At 43.5% G+C, this 22173-nt stretch overlaps 1 protein-coding gene across 2 annotated transcripts in view; it reads right to left on the bottom strand.

Annotated features, from left to right (window-relative positions):
- Positions 1 to 22173, bottom strand: part of LOC147011327 (importin subunit alpha-7-like) — a 56081-nt gene that overhangs the window by 26126 nt on the left and 7782 nt on the right. For both annotated transcript variants that reach the window (XM_085856999.1, XM_085857000.1), the window contains 2 exons: positions 1398 to 1531; positions 19 to 111 (listed from right to left, as the gene is read on the bottom strand). In XM_085856999.1, coding sequence (XP_085713125.1) covers positions 19 to 111; positions 1398 to 1531 — 227 coding nt within the window. The remainder of the gene's footprint in view (positions 1 to 18; positions 112 to 1397; positions 1532 to 22173) is intronic.

Here is a 22173-nt window from a genome sequence, read left to right as displayed (position 1 = left end):
AGATGAGGCATGACTGACCCCAGGCATTGTTGTGGTGATCGTGGAATCCTGACTGCTGTTATCCATCATCACATCTTCACTGGGAATATCAACATTTCTTCTCTTGAACAACTGAAAAACATTACCCTGGTGACATTAGTACACATAGCAGCCAGCACTCTGCCATAAAAATACCAAAACGGGTGATTGTTGTTGATGCAATTTATATATGTGACATCATAGGACACAGAGGAGTTGTAAACCTCTGACAAAGATGTATGCTGATTAATAATGTTTATTTAATTGTGACGCGATCAAGTAATGTTGCATTGTCGTGAATGTTTTCACGTAGCAATCCAATGTGGAGGTAAGAATCTCAACACCAGGAACGTTCACCTCCAGCAACAATCACTGAATTGCATCGTCCTTACATTGACATTGATGAGGGTAGCGGCGAACGAGCGAGCACTCGAACAAAATCCTCAAAAATGGCGTTCTATGGTCAAATCAGCTCCTATTCTCGCTCACCAAGGATCTGTGGCTCCATTGGCAAGGTTTGAACACAGCAATCAATGATATCCCAGAGATATTAAATCAGATTTAAATTTGGCGAGATGGCAGACCAGGGTATCATGACAATGTTAGCAATGACAAGAATGTTCCAAGTTCGAAATTGAAAGGCCCATTATCGTGCATGAAGATTATCGATTCCTGGACCATGTTGATGAAGGGTAGGCAACACATCTTGATACAAGATCTCATGAATGCATCGATCTGCCCTCATATTACCATTGATACGGATCAACTTGGTATGAAAAGTTTCAGCAATAACACCGCACATCATGACACTTCGACATTGAAAACTTGCGGATTTTTGTCAACAATGGGACATATCGCTCATCACCTCTCTCTGTGGACCTATGCACGGCAACCGTGCATTTCAGAGGGACACCTGGTTTTATCACTCATAATAACATGTGCCCATTGCCTCAAAGCCCAATGAATGGAATCTGAGCCTTTTGGATGATCCACACACAGGTGTCTTGGAAAAACTGTCTCGGGTTTGTTCAGAATGCCTCATGTGAACTCCAAGAAAAACAAAGAGTGCATGAGTTACACGTGCCGAGTGATTATTGCATGGAGGTAACTACGTTACGTGGAAACTTGTCATGAGGTGTTCCACACATCCCTCGTGCCAGAAAAGGCACTTCGAATAAACGCTGGAACAGTCCTTTAAAAATCACATCAATTATACATGTTCGTTATTTGTTTGGGGGAGAGTTGAAATTGAAACAAGGTTAAAAATTATCCACAATTTATCAGCTGAAATCAATGGAGGATCAGTGGTGAGGCTCGAGCAGAAAAATGACAACTCGCAGTGGGACACAGGGGGTGGCGGCACACAAGGGTGACAGCACCTGTTGCTCTCGTTTTTGCTTGCGGAGCTGAATTCCCTCTTCTTCACGCCGCCGACGCATCTCCTGTGTGTTAAGAGCTTTGTTCTTGTAACTCTTCATTCTGTAGTTTTCCTTGGCTGGACTTGGTGCATCATCTGCATGCAAACACAAAATGCATGATTTTTATTCTCAACCTGTTTATTACAATCACCATTTATAATACACTGTAGACTGGAGAGGATTTCAGCAAGGTGTTTTATGCATGGTACAATGTCAGCTGGAACATAACACAAGTACTCTCTCAAAAACAACAAAATACTTCACACATTCCTCACACACAGTTTACAAGGAAACACTACATGAAGGATTCCAAAAAAGTGCAACTCACCAGGTTTGTTCCAAAGGTGACACGCACAGGTGTCGTGTTACAAATTAGTTCCATTTAGGTGATGAGGGCGTTGTAAATTTTTAAGAAAATGATTCACACATCAATCACTTTCATTTTGTACAAAATATAGATTTACCGGAGATGACGAAACGAGACACAATTAGGGATTGAATTTCGAACAACGGGAGGAGAAACCACAGCGTTCCATCCTGGAAATTCAAACACTAAGGTTTCTTGCCAAAGTCTCTTTTTAAAACTTCCTTTTTTGCTGCACACAACCTGAAAGGCTCTTCAATCGTTCTTCAAGTTACAGTTTTGGCTCACCTCTGAGAACATCTCTATTTAGGATAAACTTTTGCTTATTTTGGATCACAAGCTCCCTCAAGTTGCTCACACATCAGTTTGCCCATTCAGTGCACCTTTATTTAATCATTCATTCATTCAGTTTGTGCTGAAAAAAAAACGCAAAAAACAAAGAGCGACGACTTTGTCTTTTGTGAAGGAATGTCAACTTGTTCAAACAAGGCATGAACCAGTGCACCTCCAATGATGTGCACCAAGCAGTGCATCAGAATGAATCACCATTTCAAGCGTTACAATGGCACTATGTACAGAACCTGAGGGGCCAAGCAAAGCGGTGCAGCACATACATACATGGCGCAGCTATATTCAAGGCCCATGGAGGAGCTATTACATGGATTTTATCTAAAGTTGTCTGAACTAGACTCGGTGGCATAATGGTTAAAGCATCCGCTCTGAGTCTGGGAAGCCAGCGGTTAGAATCCCAGCTAAGTCACACCAAACACCTCAAACATGATAGGTGATGCTCCCTTGCTTGATGTTCAGTATTTAAAAGGTTAAGATCACAAACAATCCCATAAGTTGGCATCTATGGAGAGGAGGAAATGCCCCACTGGTTGCGGTGAGAAATGCGGCGCAATTGTAAAGTCACTGGTACCCAGAGTGCCTCAGGGAGTGACGACACTTCCTCCAATCTCAGTGGCTGAGTTTGGCTCAACAAGTCATTTGTTGCGTCTCGTATATTCGTCTGCACGTCTAGGTGTGTGCATGTGTGTGCGTGTGTGTGGAAGCTCCACTTGGAGCCTCAGATCCTCAATAATACAAAAAAATTAATTGCACCCGTGTCAGAAGTAAGCGGTGCAGTTTAAAACAAGAAAAATGCAATTAGAGATCGCAGACCCTCACCAGAACTTTTGTGTGGTGTTTGTGTACTGGTGTGTTACCCAGATTCAAAAAATTAAATAATTCTGGCTGCTAAACCATGTGTCCGATCAGGTCGAAATCTAAAACATTCCCAATCACTACGAGATCATAATTGTGAAGTTTCATTTCGATCGGTGAAGCAGTTCAAGAGAAAATTGTTTTTAAAGATTTTCACACAAACCAATATGGCTGCCAGACCATGTGATCTATGACGTCATGTGTGAACGTTTTGTTCCTCATGGATAGGTCATCCATGTAAACTTTCGCCTCGATCTGTTCAGCCATTTCAGAGAAGAACATTTTTGAAGGTTTTTTATATATACAGTCAAAGCTCGTTACTATGCCACCTCGCTTCTATGCCACTCTCGCTATTATACCACTTTTGCTCGGTCCCGACAAAATTCAATACAAAATAAATTTACTATGCCACCCCCTACTCTCGCTACAATGCCACTACTGTGTGACTGTTAAAAGGCACGAGTCGTGAAAAAGTCTCTATTGTGCAGTGCTCGATTATCACACTCACGTCCAAAGGCGAAGCGACGAACTACAGTCCAGCTGCGCACAACATAACTCAAAACGTACGCGCATAGTCAGACTGTGTCAAAACACGCGATTCTTCTCCCCGATGCCAGCCACAACAAGCCAATCACAACACGCACAACGAGACACAAAAAAGCGCGAGCACACACACAGACACGCAGGCACACGTACAACAGTGACATCTTTTTTCAAATTCAGCCCATAATGTCAGCTCAGAAACGCAAGCGAACCGACTTTACGCTGAAGGAGAAGAAGGAGATAATCGATGCCGCGAAGAAGGAGCCGAATCATTCCAAGTTGGCCAGGGAGATTAGCAAGAAATGGGGCGTCGAAGTTAAGAGAACCACCGTGAAGGGCATTCTCAGCAAGAAGGATGCAATCGAGGCTGCAATCAAAGCTGGATTTCCATTGAAGCGCATGAAGTTGACGCAGGCTCATGACCCGAAGCTTGATGAGGGAGTGCTCATGTGGCTGAAGCAATCAAGAGGACAGAATGTGCCTGTCAGCGGCGATCTGATCAAGGAGAAGGCGATGAAACTGGCCGAGCTGATGCACATCCCAGACTTCATGGCGAGCGACGGTTGGTTGGGCAATTTCAAGAAGCGCCACGGCATCACGTTCAAGACAGTGCAGGGCAAAGCTGGAGCGGTGGATTCGCAATCCCTTCTTGAGTGGCAACAACAGCTTCTCCGGCCCTTACTCGGGCAGTTCTCCGCAGACGACGTGTTCAACCTGGACGAGACTGGACTCTTCTGGCAGCTGCTTCCGAACAAGACCATGGCTTTCAGGGGAGAGCGGTGTACTGGAGGAAAGAAAAGCAAGCAAAGGATCACTCTTCTGGTTGGGGCAAAAATGAGCGGCAGCGAGAAGTTCCCTCTTCTGGTGATTGGCAATTCCAAGAAACCCCGTGCCTTCAAGAACAAAGAGATCCCGGTCAAGTACAAGGCGAACTCGAAGGCGTGGATGACGGCGGAGCTTTTCAAGATGTTGCGTGCGTGGGACGGACGACTCGGCCAGCAGGGACGCAGAGTGCTGGTCTGTCTCGATAACTTCTCTGGCCACCCTCCCGAGCTCGAGCTGAACAATATCCAACTGGTCTTCTTCCCACCCAACACGACAGCCAATTCGCAACCAATGGATCAGGGAATCATAGAGAACCTCAAGCGCCACTACAAGAAGCTCCTGCTATGCCGCCGGCTTGAGGCCATAGACGAGGGAAAGGAGTTCAAGTTCACGTTGCTCGACGCTCTACACATCGCCGGCATACTTGGGAGCAGGTCGGCAAGTCGACGATCAGGAACTGTTTCGCGAAGGCCAAGTTCATCGAAGAGGAGATCCAAACTGAGCCACAGGATGCGGAGCTGCCCGACATCTGGGAAGCTCTGCCTGCCGAGGAAAAGATGCACGAGAACGAGGAGATCGAGCTGTCTGACTTTCTCGAAGCCGACGAGCGCCTCGCGACTGGCGGGTATTTCACGCTGGAGGAGATTGCGGAGGAGATTCTGTGCAGTGAGGAGCCGGTGGAAAGCGAAGATGACGAGGTAACTGTCGAGGAGGAAATCGTTCCGTTCGAGGAAGCCCAGCGCGCTTGTAGCACCGTCCGGAAGTTCATGCAGTAGAGAAGCGGGAAGCCCGGTGTGATGCAGGCGTGCGATCGGCTAGACAAAGAGATGCACGAGATCCGCCGAAAGAAGATGCGCCAGCCGACGATTCTTGAAAGCTTTGTGTGTCGTGAATTTCTCGCCATGCCATATGTTAGTGTGTGAACTCTGTTAGTGTGTGTATGTTCTCCGTTCGCTTAGCTTATACAACAGTCGTGCCTTTTACTTACTGGAATAAATTTTGTCTAAAGATTAACTACAGATGGGTAACTTGAGAAAATAAGGCTGTTTTTACAAAATCTCGTTACTATGCCACTCTCGCTACTATGCCACTTTTGCTCGGTCCCGACGGGTGGCATAATGTAAACTTTGACTATATATATATATATATATATATATATATATATATATATATATATATATATATATATATATATATATATATATATATATATATATATATATATATATATATATATATATATATATATATATATACGAAGTCCGTCTAAAAAGTAACGGGGCTGAGCCTGCTGTGTGCTCTACTTACACAACTTGAATGAACGGGTTGCGTCACAGTCTTTCGCAACATGTGTATATATATATATATATATATATATATATATATATATATATATATATATATATATATATATATATATATATATATATATATATATATATATATATATATATATATATATATATATATATATATATATAAATAATTGGTGATGGTTGACTGCACTCATTGTGTGACTTTTTACAGGTCGTACTTTAAACGTTGTCGAGTCTGAGTCGTCGCGCTACGAGTCATGAGCAGAGAGCTGGGGATGCATTTTTAGTATAATGGGTTTTTTGGGTGATAAAACAAATAAATTGATGATAATTAAAAATTGGTATTAAAATAAATACATTAAACCTGAAATAAAAATGTACTCAATGTATCTATTTTAATTAACATAATGATATCCTTTTTTTGTATGGAAGGATCACCTCTCAGTAAAGCTGTGATCAGTGAGTTAGTTGGCTGACCTCCCAGTAAGACAGTATTTTCTATTATTTAAATATATGCTCAAGGATTTTATGACATGAGAAACAGAAGGTACCAGCAAGCTGGATAAAGGAATGATAGGTTTAAGTAACTACCCAGATGTACCTCCTTGCTTTATATTCCCTAGTCTGCTTAAAGGACGTTGAACCTTCTCCTTCCCAAACCATAAATTGTATGTGATCCATCTTCGTGCCCAAAGGATTGCAGTGTTGACGTCATTCCTGAGCTCAGAGAGAGACTACACATCTGGTCTTGAAATATGTATATATTATTCCTATAAAATAACGCTGATGGCTGCACAAAAGCTGGGAATGATTTCCATCTGGAGATGCATCAACCTGACAAACGGTGACATTAGTCTTGAAAATAATAAAGAACTGTGTCTCACTTAACAGTATATAAGTTTTGGGATTCTCAGTTTGTTTGAGAGATCTGGAACAAGTCTGTATTTCTGATCTCTAGTATGCGCATACTATAAGCGTCTGTTTGTTCAATAAATGTTGTAATTGTATGGATGACTTAGAGTTTACTTCCACAGAGCCAATCTGAAGTTTCTTGCTAAGCTTGGCAAAAAACCTTCCGAATCCTTCGCAATGCTGCAGCAAGTCTACGGGGAAGAAACGATGTCACGTACACGTGCATTTGAATGGCACAAGAGGTTCAAAGAGGGACGGGAGGAGGTTGAAGACGATCCATGGTCTGGAAGACCTTCAACGAGCAGAACGGCGGACAACATCGAGCGTGTGAAGCAGATGGTGCGCGCAAATCGTCGACTCACTGTGCGGATGATTGCTGAGGAACTTTCCATCAACAATGACACTGTCTGGAGAATAATCGCTGAAAATCTCAAAATGCGCAAGGTGTGCGCAAATATGGTCCCCAAGCTGTTGTCCAAGGACCAGAAACAGCAAAGAGTCACTGTCTATCAAGACATTATCGAGCGCCTCGAGGACGATCCAGACCTGCTCGGGAGAGTCATTACTGGCGATGAATCGTGGATATTCGAATACGACCCCGAGACCAAGCGGCAGAGTCGTCATTGGAAAAGTCCGGCATCACCAAGACCAAAGAAAGCAAGGATGTCGAAGTCGAAGGTTAAGGTGATGCTCATCACATTTTTTGACATCAAGGGCATCGTCCACTTCGAGTTTCTACCACAGGGTCAAACAGTGAATCAATACATGTACAAGGAGATCCTCCGGAGCCTCATGAGATCAGTCTGGGACAAGAGGAGGGATCTGTGGGAGAACAACGCCTCGGTGATCCACCATGACAACGCCCCTGCTCACAGTACCCTGAGCATCCGACAGTTTCTGGCGTGCCAACGTGCCACGGAGAGGAACGTGCCAACTCTGGAGCAACCCTCATATTTGCCAGACTTGGCCCCTTGTGATTTTTTCCTATTCCCCAAGCTCAAGGGGGTGATCAAGGGGACCAGATTTCCTGATGTGGAGGCCATCAAAAGGGCCGTGACGACGGAGCTCCGGAGGATTCCAGAAGAAGCCTTCCGGGGCTGCATCGAAGTGTGGAAGAAGAGGATGGACAATGTGTGAGACTGGAGGGAAACTATTTTGAAGGGGACAAGCTGTGATTTCAATACATTTTTGGGAATAAAATTTCTGTGAAGTCAGTCCCATTACTTTTTAGACGGACCTCGTGTGTGTGTGTGTGTGTGTGTGTGTGTGTGTGTGTGTGTGTGTGTGTGTGTGTGTGTGTGTGTGTGTGTGTGTGTGTGTGTGTGTGTGTGTGTGTGTGTGTGTGTGTGTGTGTGTGTGTGTATATATCCCGGTTAAAATAGGTGTACCATATCCCTGCGTCGTAAGAGGCGACCAGGGTTGCGTCAGGAAGGGCATCCGGCGTAAAACATGTGCCAAATCACTATGCGGATCACACAGATGATCCGCTGTGGCGACCCCGAACGGGAGCAGCTGAAAGAAGATATATATATACATATATACATATATACACATACATACCTGCCAAATCCCATGATGACTACGTCATCAATTTTTTTTTTCTGTGCACCACTTGATCCCGAGAATACCCTCAAAAATTTTCAAAGTCATCAGATATAGTGTTGCATGTGCAGTTATGACATCATAGCGAAGGAACCTATGACGTCATTAAAAATATATATCACTCATTTCCCACGAGTCCTTGCTATGTGAAATTTCAATTTTTTCCTTGGGGCAGTTTCAGAGATGCAGAGGTCCAAAATTTTTCCAACATGGCAGCCACACAACGTGACTTGATGTCATAATAATTATGAAAACATTCTACATGAGTAGTCGCTCCGATGGTGAAAATTGGCTCAATCCAACAAGTGGTTGCGGAGAAAAACACAAAAGTTGTGTGGACAAACAGAGACAGACAGACAGACAGACAGACAGACAGACAGACAAGACCCAAATGCAATACCCTCTACTCTGGCGAGGGTAATAAAAACAAAGGTCTGTTTGAGTGCATGGGTACATGGGCACATGTGGCAAAACTGCAAACTCCTACTAGTTATCCCCGCACGGAGATTTAAAAAGGTTCTTCTTCTTCATTTCTGATGGACGGACATACGGAAGGAAGAAAGCACATACCAAATATTGAAGCGGCTGCACTGCTAAAAAATAAATTAAAAAAGGAGTAACGTTCGGTGTGGTATCGTGTAGTTGTCAATGTGTATGTGTGATTTGTGTATTTAGATCCATTAAGTGCCTCAGATCCTGCACAAGGAGCCGATTCTCTCGGTCCCCCGCCTTTTGGGTGGTACGAGAGGTTGCTTTCTGCAACATGAAAGATAAATGTTCAACGGTTTTTGAAATATCACGCACAAATAAAGTACATGGACAGATGATCAGTAGGTCGGACGGAGCTCATTTGTCCATAATCTCCTTCATCTCTTTTAGTTTGTTATCCCCTGCTCCTCCGACAAGATCGGAGAAAGGGGACATTAAAATGAGCTCCGACCGATCAACCATCTGACCATGTACTACTGCATACAAGATATTAAAAAAAAAAAAACGTTCAAGATTTAGCTTTCATATTGCAGGTATATATTCCTCATGTCACCCAAAAGGTGGGGAACCGAGAGCATAAACTCCTTCTTTGTTGTGGGTTCGTTCGTTCTTTCCCATTTCATCCTCACCTTCATCTTCCTTTTCTTGAGTTCAGGCCTGTGTGCAGCTTGTCCACTCCCATGTGTCCTCCCCCCCCACCGCCCCCCTTGATCTCTCTCTCACGGAGACTTGCTGTCGCATTTTTCCCAGGTCGCATTTTGAATTATGGTTGGCACAGGCTGAAATCTTTCCTTTTGTGTTGTTTTATTCAGTGGAACAGAAGCAAGTCATTTGGTGTCAAATCTGCTGAATACGGTGTTTGGGAAACATGTGGAACGTCGTGCTTGGCCAAAAATCCTCATGTGGAGGATGTTGAATATGCCGGCACGTAATTGTGATGCAACATCCACAAAGCTCACTCATTTTCCAGGCTACCTCCATCAAATTGCATTTCTTTGGCGTATCAGAACGTTGAAAACGAAACAAAACACCGATTCACTGTGTGACTTTGTGTTTTGGCAATGAAGGTGATGTGCACCACGAGTTCTTTCCACAATCAACATAGTCTTCACGTGTGAGCGCACCTTTCTTGCTGTCGTTGGCCAAGGGGACTTCCATCGAAATTAATGAATGATGCTTAATCTCTGGTTCAGAGCCATGAACGCAAGTCTCGTCACCTGCAATGATCCTGGTCAGGAAGTCTGCCTACACGATCAAAAATCGTTCCGTGCACGAACAATGAGTTATGAAGGCACTGAGATGATATCGCTTCAGTTCCAGAGGGGAGAACGCGTGGGGCAAACTTTTCCGAGACCAGTCTCATTCCTAAATCTTGAGTCAAGTCAATGGTCTGGCATGTGCCGAAGGAGATGCCAAATGATTATGCCACTTCGTGAATGGTCATTCATCTGTGACCACTGATCATGTCACAACCTTGAGCGACCGACTGAAAGTTGAAAAAAAACAGAACACTTGATGGAACACAAACATGCATTGCAAAATGGGATTTTATTTTTAATTTGTAGGTCAGAGATACAGTACATTTAAATATGTTGGAGGAGGGATGGAGTACAGGAGGGTCGAGAGAATGGAGAAGGGAATCATTGTAACAAATGGAATTTTTAGACACGGGATGAAAGGAAGAATTGAACTCAAACTTTGGAAGAAAGAGAAGAACAGAGCAGAGAGAGAGGAAGTTGAAACAATGTAAAAGTCCAAATTTTTGGGGTTTTTTTTTTTTTGAAGATTAGTGAAGCGGGGGGGAGTAAAGAAAAGGTTGTGAAGGTGTATGGTAAATACCTTCACGATCAGTGGGATTGAAAAGGTGGAATCGCAGGGTAGAGAAGGAAGAAGAGGAGGTAGAGGAAGTAACGTCGTTACGGGTGGGGGGGGGGGTAAAAGGTGAGAAGGAAAAAGTTGATTTATTTTTACATTTTAAGACATGAAAGAGGATATAGTTGGGAGGAATTGAAGGAGTGGAGAGGGATTGTGGAGAAAATAAAAACTGAAGGTGATAAGGACAACACGCAACAAACATTGTGCACACAGGCAGGAAGGAGGGTACACCTCAAGGAAACCCGATAGTTTGAGAAGTTGCGAGTATTCGTGGACGGACAGATAGACGGATGACGTGCCATTCCAAAAGCTCCTTGGAACTACGTTCGAGGTGAGATAGACATGAAGCTTAAATCATGAAAATGATTCGTCACATTCGTGCAATATGTCGACGTTCTACATTAGTCACGCCATTTCCCAACATTAAAACCAGTCGTATTTTGCACCATTTTAAATGGAAGCATGCACTGAATTTTACTACAGCGGCTGTGATGGAGCTTCCGTACGCAGACATGTACACAGATCAGTATTGCTCGCATATCGTGCACAGAAACGGAAAGCGGCAGTGCAGCTCTTGGCACTGCGGCTTGGTGGAAGCTACAAACATAGGGGCAATACCCCTGGGCGCTCACCTGGTAGCAGCTGGATAAGATAACCAGGGAACCACTGGTTGGCAGAGATGACCCACAAAATATTAACGGAGAAGTAAATACCTTTGGAATTTTTTTTTTTTAATGCCGTGAACAAACTTTGGTACATCATGGGTAATGAAGGTTATGGTCAAGTTTCATCAAAATTGTGTGTGGGGTTTTACAAAAGAAAGCAAATACATTTTTTGGGGGGGGGGCAACCCTCCGGTAGAATCCCTTAGACCTCAATTATTAGCTCACCTGGAATGTAGTTTCGGGGAGCTTATGGAACGGTGCATCGCCCGTCCATCCACAAACACTTGCAACTTCTCTGAAACTACACATACAATTTCGAAGAAACTTTACAACAGTGTTCATCACCGTGGATGTACCAAAGTTTATTCATGGCATTAAAATCTAAAAAAAATTAAAAATAAGTAAATAAAAACAAATCGGGCCGCAAGGGGATTTATGGAGGTTGCCCCCCCAGATAGGCATTTTCTTTCTTCTCAGAAACTATACAGACAATTCCGATGAAACTTGACTACCACCTTCTTCACCCATGATGCACCAGATTGCACACACCACAAATAAAAAAATAATAAAAAAAAGGAAGAAAATGAATACATCTTTTGAGGGGCAACCTCCTCGTCGACCGTAATTGGTACAACACAGGTGATAAAGGTCGTGGTCAAGTTTCATCAGGATTGTGTGTGTATATTCAGAGAAGAAAGCAAATACATATTTTGGAGGTTAACCCCCAAAGACCCCCCCTTAGGGCCCGATTTTTTTTTAATGCCACAAGCAAACTTTGGTACATACACAGTGATGAACGTTGTGGTAAAGTTTCATCAAAATCGTATGTGTAGTTTCAGACAAGTTGCAAGTGTTTGTGGATGGACGGACGACGCACCATCGCATAAGCTCTGCGGAACTACGTTCCAGGTGAGCTAATAATTCAGAGGACATCATTAAAAATCCACTTTAGGCCCTTTTGGGGAAAATCTTTGGAACTTTTTAATATTACGTGTGATTATGAAAATGAGACTTTTTACCCTAATGAATCGCAAGAGCCATCAATGTAAGCACAGAGTGTTTGCAAACATAAAGGACAAGCTTGCCGCTACTGAGGTGGAGAATATTCGTGATTTGTACGAACGAATTACAGACAAATCTATACCAGTCCAGTTGCCATCGCTGTAGAATCAAAGGAAGTGACGAAGATGGCGCTAAGCGTTTACTCCAGTGAAGAGCAATGCTTTCTGAAAGATCGCCAACAGCGAAGCATGTGTTGCAATATTGAGCTGAGAGAACAGGAAATTGGACATGGCATATTGTAGAAATTGGAAAGATGATGAATCCATTTGCTGTAACTGGTCATTTCAACGATTGAAAAAGTTCCTACCGTCATTTGCAGCTGATGCTCGAGTTGCCAAATGATCTTCCTTGGCCGATATCAATGCTTCATTGAACAAGGATTTCATCCCGTCCACAGAAGCAGTAGATACTGGGGAGGACTGTGGACTGACCGAATCACTGAACAAGTTACGACGTGCTCTATCAAGAGCCAAAGAGGAGCAACAGAAACCGTCCACCAGCAGTGCATTTACAGAATGCACAAGTATTCTGGGATCCATGATGCGATGACAACGCTGACAAATTTGAAACACACCACAAGTGAACAGCACATCGAGATGGGCACTTCTAGGATTCATTCTTCGTCGTCGGGTTTAACTGCTACTGAAGGCGATTGTGTGAACTGCGACAAGACAGAACAGGTTGGGGAAAATCAAATCAAATCAAGGAACAGCGAGACAATGCATCGTAGAAAGATCAATTGGAAGGAGTGAGCAAGTTTGATCTTTCAACCGTTTGTATCCAGGAATCAAAGTCGATCAGCATAAACTTCATCTCAACCAAACCCTTCTATTTTCTCAGCTGATAGCTGTTGTACACAGAGAGGAAGAAATGACCCCATACTTAAACTATGAACTTAAAACAATCCCAAATTCTCTATTCAAGGACAATGCTTTGCATAAATATGCGAAGGCACAATTAGCAAAAACACTTAAAACCACTGTGCAACCGTCTGAACGAAAGGAGCAACCAGTGGATGTTCTTGATGGTGGAGCCCTTCCTTATTCATAGGGTTAAATGGGTGAAGAATGCAACATACAAACATATAGTCAAGCAATATGTAAGCTATTTGCGAACAAAGTATCGACACAGTTGCGTTGTTTTTGATGGCTCTGAACAGGATCCGTCAACAAAAGATCACGACCGGACATTCAGCTCAGTGAATCTATGGACGCTCACAATAACCAGCAGACATTTCTTTCGAATGACAATGACAAGTCGATTTATCGTGTTGCTGAGCCGCTATGTGGAAGCTGATGGGCAGATTGTTCACAACGGTACTGGAGATGCTCACGATGATATTTGTGGGGGAGAAGTCAACGTAGTAGCAGATGACACTGATGTGCTTGTCCTTTTGATTTACCACTGGAACCAATTAATGACAGATATCTGCTTGCTGTCAGATGCAAAGATGACACAAGAAAGATTTGATGGTATGGAAAATATGTGATATTGTAAACAAAGCCGGCATGAAGTAACATTACATATTATGTTTATTCATGCTTGGAGTGGTTGTATTAAGACATCTGCAACATCCGAGCAGAGAAAAACCGGCCTGCTTGAAAAGATAAAATAATCTGAAGAATAATAGGAGACATAATCCTTGATGAAAGATCCTGTCGTGACAGCAGAACAAATTGGGAAAGCAAGGATCCAATTATTTGTTGCCATATATGGTGGCGGCAAGCAAGAACATTCCTTGAACAGTTTACGGTACGCTAAATTCATGGAGATGATATCATCAAACAAAACATCACTTGATCCACAGAAACTTCCACCTCCACAAAGAGCAGAGTATTTTCAGTTTGTGGGTTCAGTGACAAGATATAGTTTGGAGAAAGCTCACAAACAATGACATGCATCCCATCCAATGGGGTTGAAACTTGATGGTCCAGCACCAACGCCAGGCATGCCAGATTTGGATGCAGTACCAGAAAGCCTGTTGAAGTATGTCGATGTAAATGTAGCGTTTCGTCCCAGAATTCATGTGGAAACGACGTATGTTGTCATAAAAATGGACTGAAATGTGCAAACGTTTGGAGACACTGCCAAGGAGTTATCAAAATGCCGAAATGGTTATCCTTGAGGAAGAAAAAAAGTTGGTTTGAGATATTTAGAGGTTTGCCTTCGTCATTAAAGTTTACAACTAAAGTAGGAATGTATGTGTGTACATGTATGTCAAAATAATCTATCTATAATTCCAGCAATGTGTGTGTGTGTGTGTGTGTGTGTGTGTGTGTGTGTGTGTGTGTGTGTGTGTGTGTGTGTGTGTGTGTGTGTGTGTGTGTGTGTGTGTGTGTGTGTGTGTGTGTGTGTGTGTGTGTGTGTGTGTGTGTGTGTGTCTGCGACCGCTGTTTCTCGACAACCACTGATCCGATCTCATTGAAACTTGCCAGGTATATTGCTAGGGCCCTGTGGATGTGCCTTTGGATCAAAACCACCCACCCCCCTCTGTATGCAACCGAGTGACCACCCACCCACCCCCCTCATACATCGCTAATCGCTTGCAAAGCCAGCAGTTCCTTATGAACCGATGTTTGTAAGCCATGACGATGCAGTCCCTAGCGGTGTAATTTACCTTTTTCTTTTAATATCACAGCACGTCAATTTTGAAAATAAAAGTACAAATTGTCTTTCAAAACAATGTTAATGTCATAAATGAAAGCAAGTGTGCATATAAACTTGTGTTCCATTGTTTTAGTTAAATCTGACAAAAGCTTCAAATGTAATATTTGTCTCGGAGAGTTACGGTTCTTAATTTTTTAATACTTTTTTTGTACGTACTTTATGAACGGCCCATACGGTGAATCAGAACGAAGTTTGAAGGGCTATAAAATCGGAACGAGAGCAAATTTCAAAAAAATGACTCGCGTTCCAGATAATAGTCCGTAGTATCTGAATCACTAATAACATTTGATCTCTCTTGATAAATGAGGGAGGAGATACGATTTGAAATCGACGATTTTCGCAACTTTGACAGCCTCGTGTTGACCTCGACCTTGGACGACCTTGTAAGTTATATTGTTGTGCACGTCTCATCGACCTCTATCATTCCACTATTGGTTATTTGTCTCCACTCGGTTTGATTGTGGATGGACGGACGGACGTACGGACGGACAGACTTCGAGACTGGGGTTATTAGGTCATCTCTACTGAGATGATAGAGATGACCTAAAAAACCTTTATCATTAAGAAACTTTCCAAGTCAAGGTATGGTTGTGCAGGCCAAAAAAAAAAAAAAAAAAAAAAAAACATGATGGCTTCAGACCGAGCAAGGTTACCTCAGATACACCTTAAGGCTCCAATAGAGAGTGATGACCGAGGATGTGCCTGGTAATGGATATAATTAAAGGCCGTCAATTATCTTCAAAAGGGGTGTTTTAAATACCCCAAACACCCAATTTTCACTCATACAACTCCTTGGAGTCCCCTTTGCATGCATGCATGCAAGGTTTCAGGCTGGTTTCATGGTTTTGGAGTTATTGAGGACACACACTCGTGTTGTGTGTGCTATTTAATGAACAGTCCTTTTACATGTATATACAATGTACATACATATCATCTGCTATTAGGATACCATGAACACAATACTTTGAAATTTGAATTTGCAATTCTTTGTTTCTCATTTGTAAATAGCAAGAGCTTAACTCATCTGGCTGTGGCTGAAAATAGAACTCAGGAATAGTGGCTGATCTTCTGTCAGCAGTGTATATAGTTACATTCAAGGGAGCACATTTGTTGGGTTCCTTTGGTCCATGTGATGAAAGTTATTGATGCTCCCCTAACGTCAACTGGGAGGCAGTACAAGCTCGCACCTGACTTGGAAAAGCAGATCAAGGACCTATTCAAATCATTTACGTGAAATGTTTTATTACATTGTTATTGCAGTATGTGATATATTTTTCTATTATTAATTTGAATCATAGAACTAATCATTCATGATTACCATGGTGCCCACACCATGCACACACTTCATGTATTCACAACTGTGTTAATAACAGTTTTAAAAAAAATAGAAAATATATTTTTAAAAAATATACCACTTTGATTTGACAGTTTTGTAAACTTGAATATGCTCTTTCCAATGGTGAACAATTTGAAGTGGTATACCTTGTCATATATTTGCAATCCTCACCTGAATTTCAGGGAAAAATGAAAATTTTCAATTTTTGAGGGATCATGACTGTATTATATATATATATGACTGATTAAGAAAAGTAATCATGTATTTGAATACGACTACCATACAGTTATTACATGAAAAAAATTCAAGCTTCTGGGATGGGTCAATAAAAAATATATGGGGTCTCAAGGTTGGGTCTTCATACAAAACCAACATTTTTTTTTCTGGATTTCAACTGATCAGGTCATAAAATTTATGAGAGGTATACTCAGTTTTATGTTGGTTTCTTACAGAGCAGTTATAGAAGAATAATCTCTGAAAATTTCAAGGCTCTAGCATTAATATTTAAAAAGTTGTGGGAGTTTAAAAGTAGCCATTCATTTTGTGATGCTCGCAACGATCATAAAAATAGGGCCACAACCACATTTTCAACCCTCAATATCTTGGAGTTGACCGCATCAATGGACCTAAAATTTTACGCAGCTTCATTTTGATACCTTGGAACTGTTTTATGAAAGTTTAAAGTAAATCTGAGGGGGTCAACTGGGAACATTTTCTTAAATTTGATGATTTCAGATGGAATGACTCTTATTGTAAATAAATAATAATTTAGGCGCCGCGAGAAGGAGTGATGCAAGGGCCACATCAGCCATTTTGGAGTTAATGCCATATAGCACTATTTTAACCCTTCCCCTATCATCCGAGCCTATCATCATATCATTAAAAAAAATGTCGCTTAGATTATATATATATATATATATATATATATACACACACACACACACATATATATACAGACAGTCATGCGCCGCTTAGGCCGAGGTCACATTTGCTCTACGGCGAGGATACGGTGGCCGTACGCCCTCTGAATTGACAGAAACGTGCGGTGGCCGCAGAGTTTCTGCGGTGGCCTCAGGGTGGCCCTACGCCGTTTGGCTATATTTTACAGGCCGTAGGGTCGCTGTGGAATTATAGCGCGGAGTTATAACTTTTTTTTCATTTCTACGTTCGCCGTAGCAATTCGACAAGCCAAGCTATGACGTAGATGTGTTCCACGTCGACCGTACGGTGGGCTTGAGTTATTCGTGCGGCTGCTGTAAGCTCTTCTCAATGAAAAATAAATTTTCCCAACCCCCAAAAAATTACGGCGGCCGCACTATTTCCACGGTCGCCGTACGGTAGCCTTGCGGTCTGTGTGACTACCTGCGGGCAACGCAGGGTCGACGCACGGTTCCCCTACGCCCGCCGTGCACCGACGTACGGCCTCCGTGGCAGTCTGCGTCGACCGTGCGCTACCGCTAGAGATCGGAGTATAGGTGTTTGCCTATACCGTGGTGCCCCCAGAATCCCAATTTAATTTGTTCCAGGAGGCTGTTCGGATTCCAAAAATATTTTCCCAATAAGAAATAATGGAGTGAATTAATCTGTTCGTGGACCCAAAGAAGAAAACCCACTTTCAAGACACTTTGAACTGAAATTACCCATGTTTAAGATAAAATAAGATGAGTCAATGACCTTCGGTGGCGGTGTATTCTATGTAAACTGGTACAATCACCACATCCAAAGGTCCACACAGGCTCGAGCTCCGGCCTGAGTTCCGATCGCTCGCGCACTCTGCGAGAGCGCTGCCCCCAGGGCAGCTCATCAAACATGATGCCCGCAGAACCACAATCACTTTCATCAAACGCATCGGGCTGACGTAATCATGGATATTCCAAATTACAACTGGTTTTGCTGTGAAATTCAATCCTTGCCCGACAGTCCGTCACACCACCTGATCGGATTGCTTTTTTGTTATTAATTAAAACACAAGATGATTTAAAAAAAAAAACATCACAAATGAAGGTGAAAACACGAGGTAAGGCCTAAGTCACATTTGGCTCGGCGGCTGGAGGGTCTACAAAATGTACGGGCACTAGCAATTACAAAGCGACCACAGTATTTCCACGGTCACACAATGTAGCAGTCACATATGTTTTTCGCAGCGTCTCGCGTAACGGACGCTGCTCATAGAGAGCTCGGCGTTGTTCTTCTTGTGAAGACAAAAACCTTAATCTCTCGGACTCGGCTCTTGTATATACAAGATCCGGATTGCCTTAAATACTGAGCACATGTACACATCCTCACATAGATGGTGCCTGTTGAGAGCGTCTATCATGAACTTTTAAATTTATTCGGACATTTGCTTTAAAGTTTCGAAAAGTTGACGTTACTATTTAAAGATTATTCCATTTATCGTATTGTAATTTCGTAAATACACGATATATCGTAAATACATTATGACTGGTTTCGCTATTGGCTTAATGAAGGCATGTGACGAAATATCGGATGTTGTTTTTGTTGTTGTTTTTTTTTTTAGCCGACAAAACCTCTAGGTTTTGGACGCTGCTCTTGGACACATTTGTCCTTGTTATTTTTCGGTTAACAGCATGGCGCATTTATAAATTGTGGAGACCGAAAACGTGGGTGTGCTGTACAGTCTTTGATTTGATGTCGCACGGTGACCTTAGGGCGTTCCTGTGGCGGCCATATAATTTTGAAGGCAGACGCAAGGTGCCCGCAAGGCGACTGGGACCCTAAGCCGAACTTGCGGCCAGACGGATGGTAACGAATGGGTTAAATGTTTTTGTTTTTTAACCAGTTTATTTATTTATTTATTTATTTTTTCGGCTTGACGAATTTCTACGGCGAACGTAGAAATGAAAAAGTTAGAACTCTGCGTTATAATTCCACGGCGACCTTACGGCCTGTAAAATATAGCCAAACGGCGTAGGGCCACCCTGAGGCCACCTCAGTTTCTCTGCGGCCGCCGCACGTTTGTGTCAATTCAGAGGGCGTACGGCCACCGTAGAGCAAATGTGACTGAGGCCTAAAGTATTGATCGACACACGAGAGATGCTTTCACGAGGACTACCACCGACGAACTGAATGAACAAAGCGCGAAGATGCGGCTCGAACAGGTGGGGGAGACACGTGAACAAACATGAACGAGACGTTGTGTTCGGTTTTTTTTAATTTTAATGTATTAGGTTTTTAGGGCAAAATTTTCTCGAAAAAATTGTTCGGATTCCAATTTGTTCAAACAATGGGGCGTTCGGATTCTGGGGGCACCACGGTATATTATAGTTATAGTATATTCAGTTATATAAACTGGTATATTTTTATTTCAGTAAAAAAAAAAAGAACTGGTATATTTACCCACTCGTTACCGTCCGTCTGGCCACACGTTCGCCTTAGGGCCCCCTGTGGTCGCCTTGCGTCTGCCTTGAAAAATTCTATGGCCGCCGCAGCGACGCCCGAAGGTCACCGTGCGACATCAAATCAAAGACCGTACGGCACACCCACGTTTTCGGTCTCTACAATTTATAAATACGCCGTGCGGCTAACCGAAAAATAAAAACATATGTGACTGCTACATTGTGTGACCGTGGAAATACTGCGGCCGCCGTACAATTGCTAGAGGCCGCAGATTTTGGAGACCCCACGGCCGCAGTAGCAAATGTGACCTAGGCCTTAACGACGTTCCGGGCAACGACGGATCGCATATATGACGGATCTGCCAGCTCTGAAAAAAGAAAAAAGAAAAAAATGTAGCTGAAAAATTCCTATCGCTGAGTGATGTAGCCGACGTAGCGCTGCCAGTCGTATAAAAATAGCACCTACAATTATGTACACTGTACAGTACATAATACCTCATAATGATAAACGACAGTGTGGCGCCGTTATAATGCGATCGTTGGGGTCCATAAAATGTCATCGCGAAAAAAGCAGGGTCGTGCTAAATCGGGATTCAAGGAAATCGGCTTTCAAACTGAACCAATGTTTGCACGTTTACCTTCCAGCAAGTAAATTACCCTTGAATTGAAGAATTCCACAAATAAATCGTTGTTGTTAGTCGAAATTACAACACCAATTTGTATTTAGTGAAGCTTTTTGTGTTGTTAAAACAATCGCACTGTTCCGAAAATACATATCACAATTGACAGGAGCTCGTTTCTTCATTTGGAAATTATAACATTGATGCAATGATTACGTATTTATAAAATCCAAACGCTATTTATTCATCTTTCTATAATCGATGCGAGAGGAGATTGTAGGTCAGGTCAGGTCAGTTATGGGAGCATGTGCCAGAACAGCGCGTCGCTGCATCCACTTTCCACCGGTACTCCACGGGCCTCCGTCTGGCCATCCCCCAGGCAGATGCCAGGCCCATCCCCATCTCCTTGAGATGATGGTCAACCTGCTGCAACCATGAGGCACGTGGTCAGCCCACTGGCCTCCTCCACTCATGAGACTCCCTCGCTGAGAGAATCTGGTGAGCAGGATCAGCATCAGGAAAAGGAGCCACATGTCCATACAGCCGCAGCTGACGCTCACGGACTATGCAGGTAACAAATCTCATCCGAGTCTCTCTCAGCAACCGCTCGTTGGACACAAAATCCGACCAGCGATAGCCAAGGATTCTCCGAAGAGACCTGGTACCAAAGGAATTAAGTCTCCGTCTCAGATCCTTGGTCAAAGTCAAAGTCTCGCACCCATAGAGCAAGACTGGAAGTACCAAGGACCTGAAGACTCGGACTTTCGTCCTCCCGCACAGGTACCGGCAGCGCCACACCCCATGATCCAGTGAATCCATGACTCCCCAGGCCCGACCCAGACGTCTATTGACCTCCGGCTCACAACCTGCGGAGACATGAATATCACTGCCAAGGTAAGTGAATCCATCCACGACCTCAACATCCTCACCACAAACAGACACAGACAGGACAGCAGCATCCAAGATGTCACCGAAAGCCTGGATCTTAGTTTTGACCCAAGAAACCCGTAATCCCAACGGCTCCGACTCCTCATTCAGCACCTCGAGGGCCCCCAAGAGGATGTCTAAAGTCTCCGCAAAGATGACTGCATCATCTGCAAAATCAAGGTCCGAGATCTTGACATTGCCAATCGATGCACCGCAACTTGATCTCTCCGACATCCTCCCAAAAATCCAGTCCATACAAGTGCTGAAAAGTGTGGGGGCAAGTACACATCCCTGACGAACTCCAGTAACAACTGGAAATAAGTCAGAGATGGTACCACCACGCTTCACAGCACTCTCAGTACCAGAGTAGAGTTCAGACATCAGATCGATCAGTTTCGGTGGCACCCCACGAAGACCAAGCATCCTCCAGAGGACATCCCGATTCACTGAATCGAACGCTTTACAGAGATCAACATAGGCTGCAAGCAGCCCCTGCCGAAACTCTCGTCTGCGTTCGGTGAGGACACGAAGTGCAAGGATACGGTCAATCGTTGACCTCTTTGGTGTAAAGCCTGACTGCTCTGGACGCTGGTGCTCAAGCAGATGGTGGCGAACCCTATCAAGAATTATCCGAGCAAAGACCTTGCCCGGCACTGAGAGCAGCGTCACCCCTCGGTAGTTGTTGCAGTCTTGGCGATCACCCTTCCCTTTCCAGAGAGGGACAACAAGGTTCCTCTTCCAGTCAGTTGGGATGATGCCTGTGTTCCAGCCAGAGCACAAAACTGCATGCAACGACACGAGTGCAGCATTTCCACCAGCCTTGAGAAGTTCAGCATGGATGCCACAGATCCCTGGAGCTTTGCCCCGTTTCAACTGGTTCACCGCAGCCCATGTTTCCACAAGCGATGGTGGACCACAGTTGATTCGAGGGTCAGCAACAGGGATTGTAACACCCTTGACGTCCAACTCGAC

Source organism: Eptatretus burgeri, chromosome 15 (genome assembly GCF_056783735.1).
Source record: "Eptatretus burgeri isolate ZD-2024b chromosome 15, Ebu_testis_v1, whole genome shotgun sequence".
Taxonomy (NCBI): domain Eukaryota; kingdom Metazoa; phylum Chordata; class Myxini; order Myxiniformes; family Myxinidae; genus Eptatretus; species Eptatretus burgeri.
The sequence above is the reverse complement of the archived record's forward strand: the minus strand, read 5'-3'. Positions and strand labels throughout refer to the sequence as shown.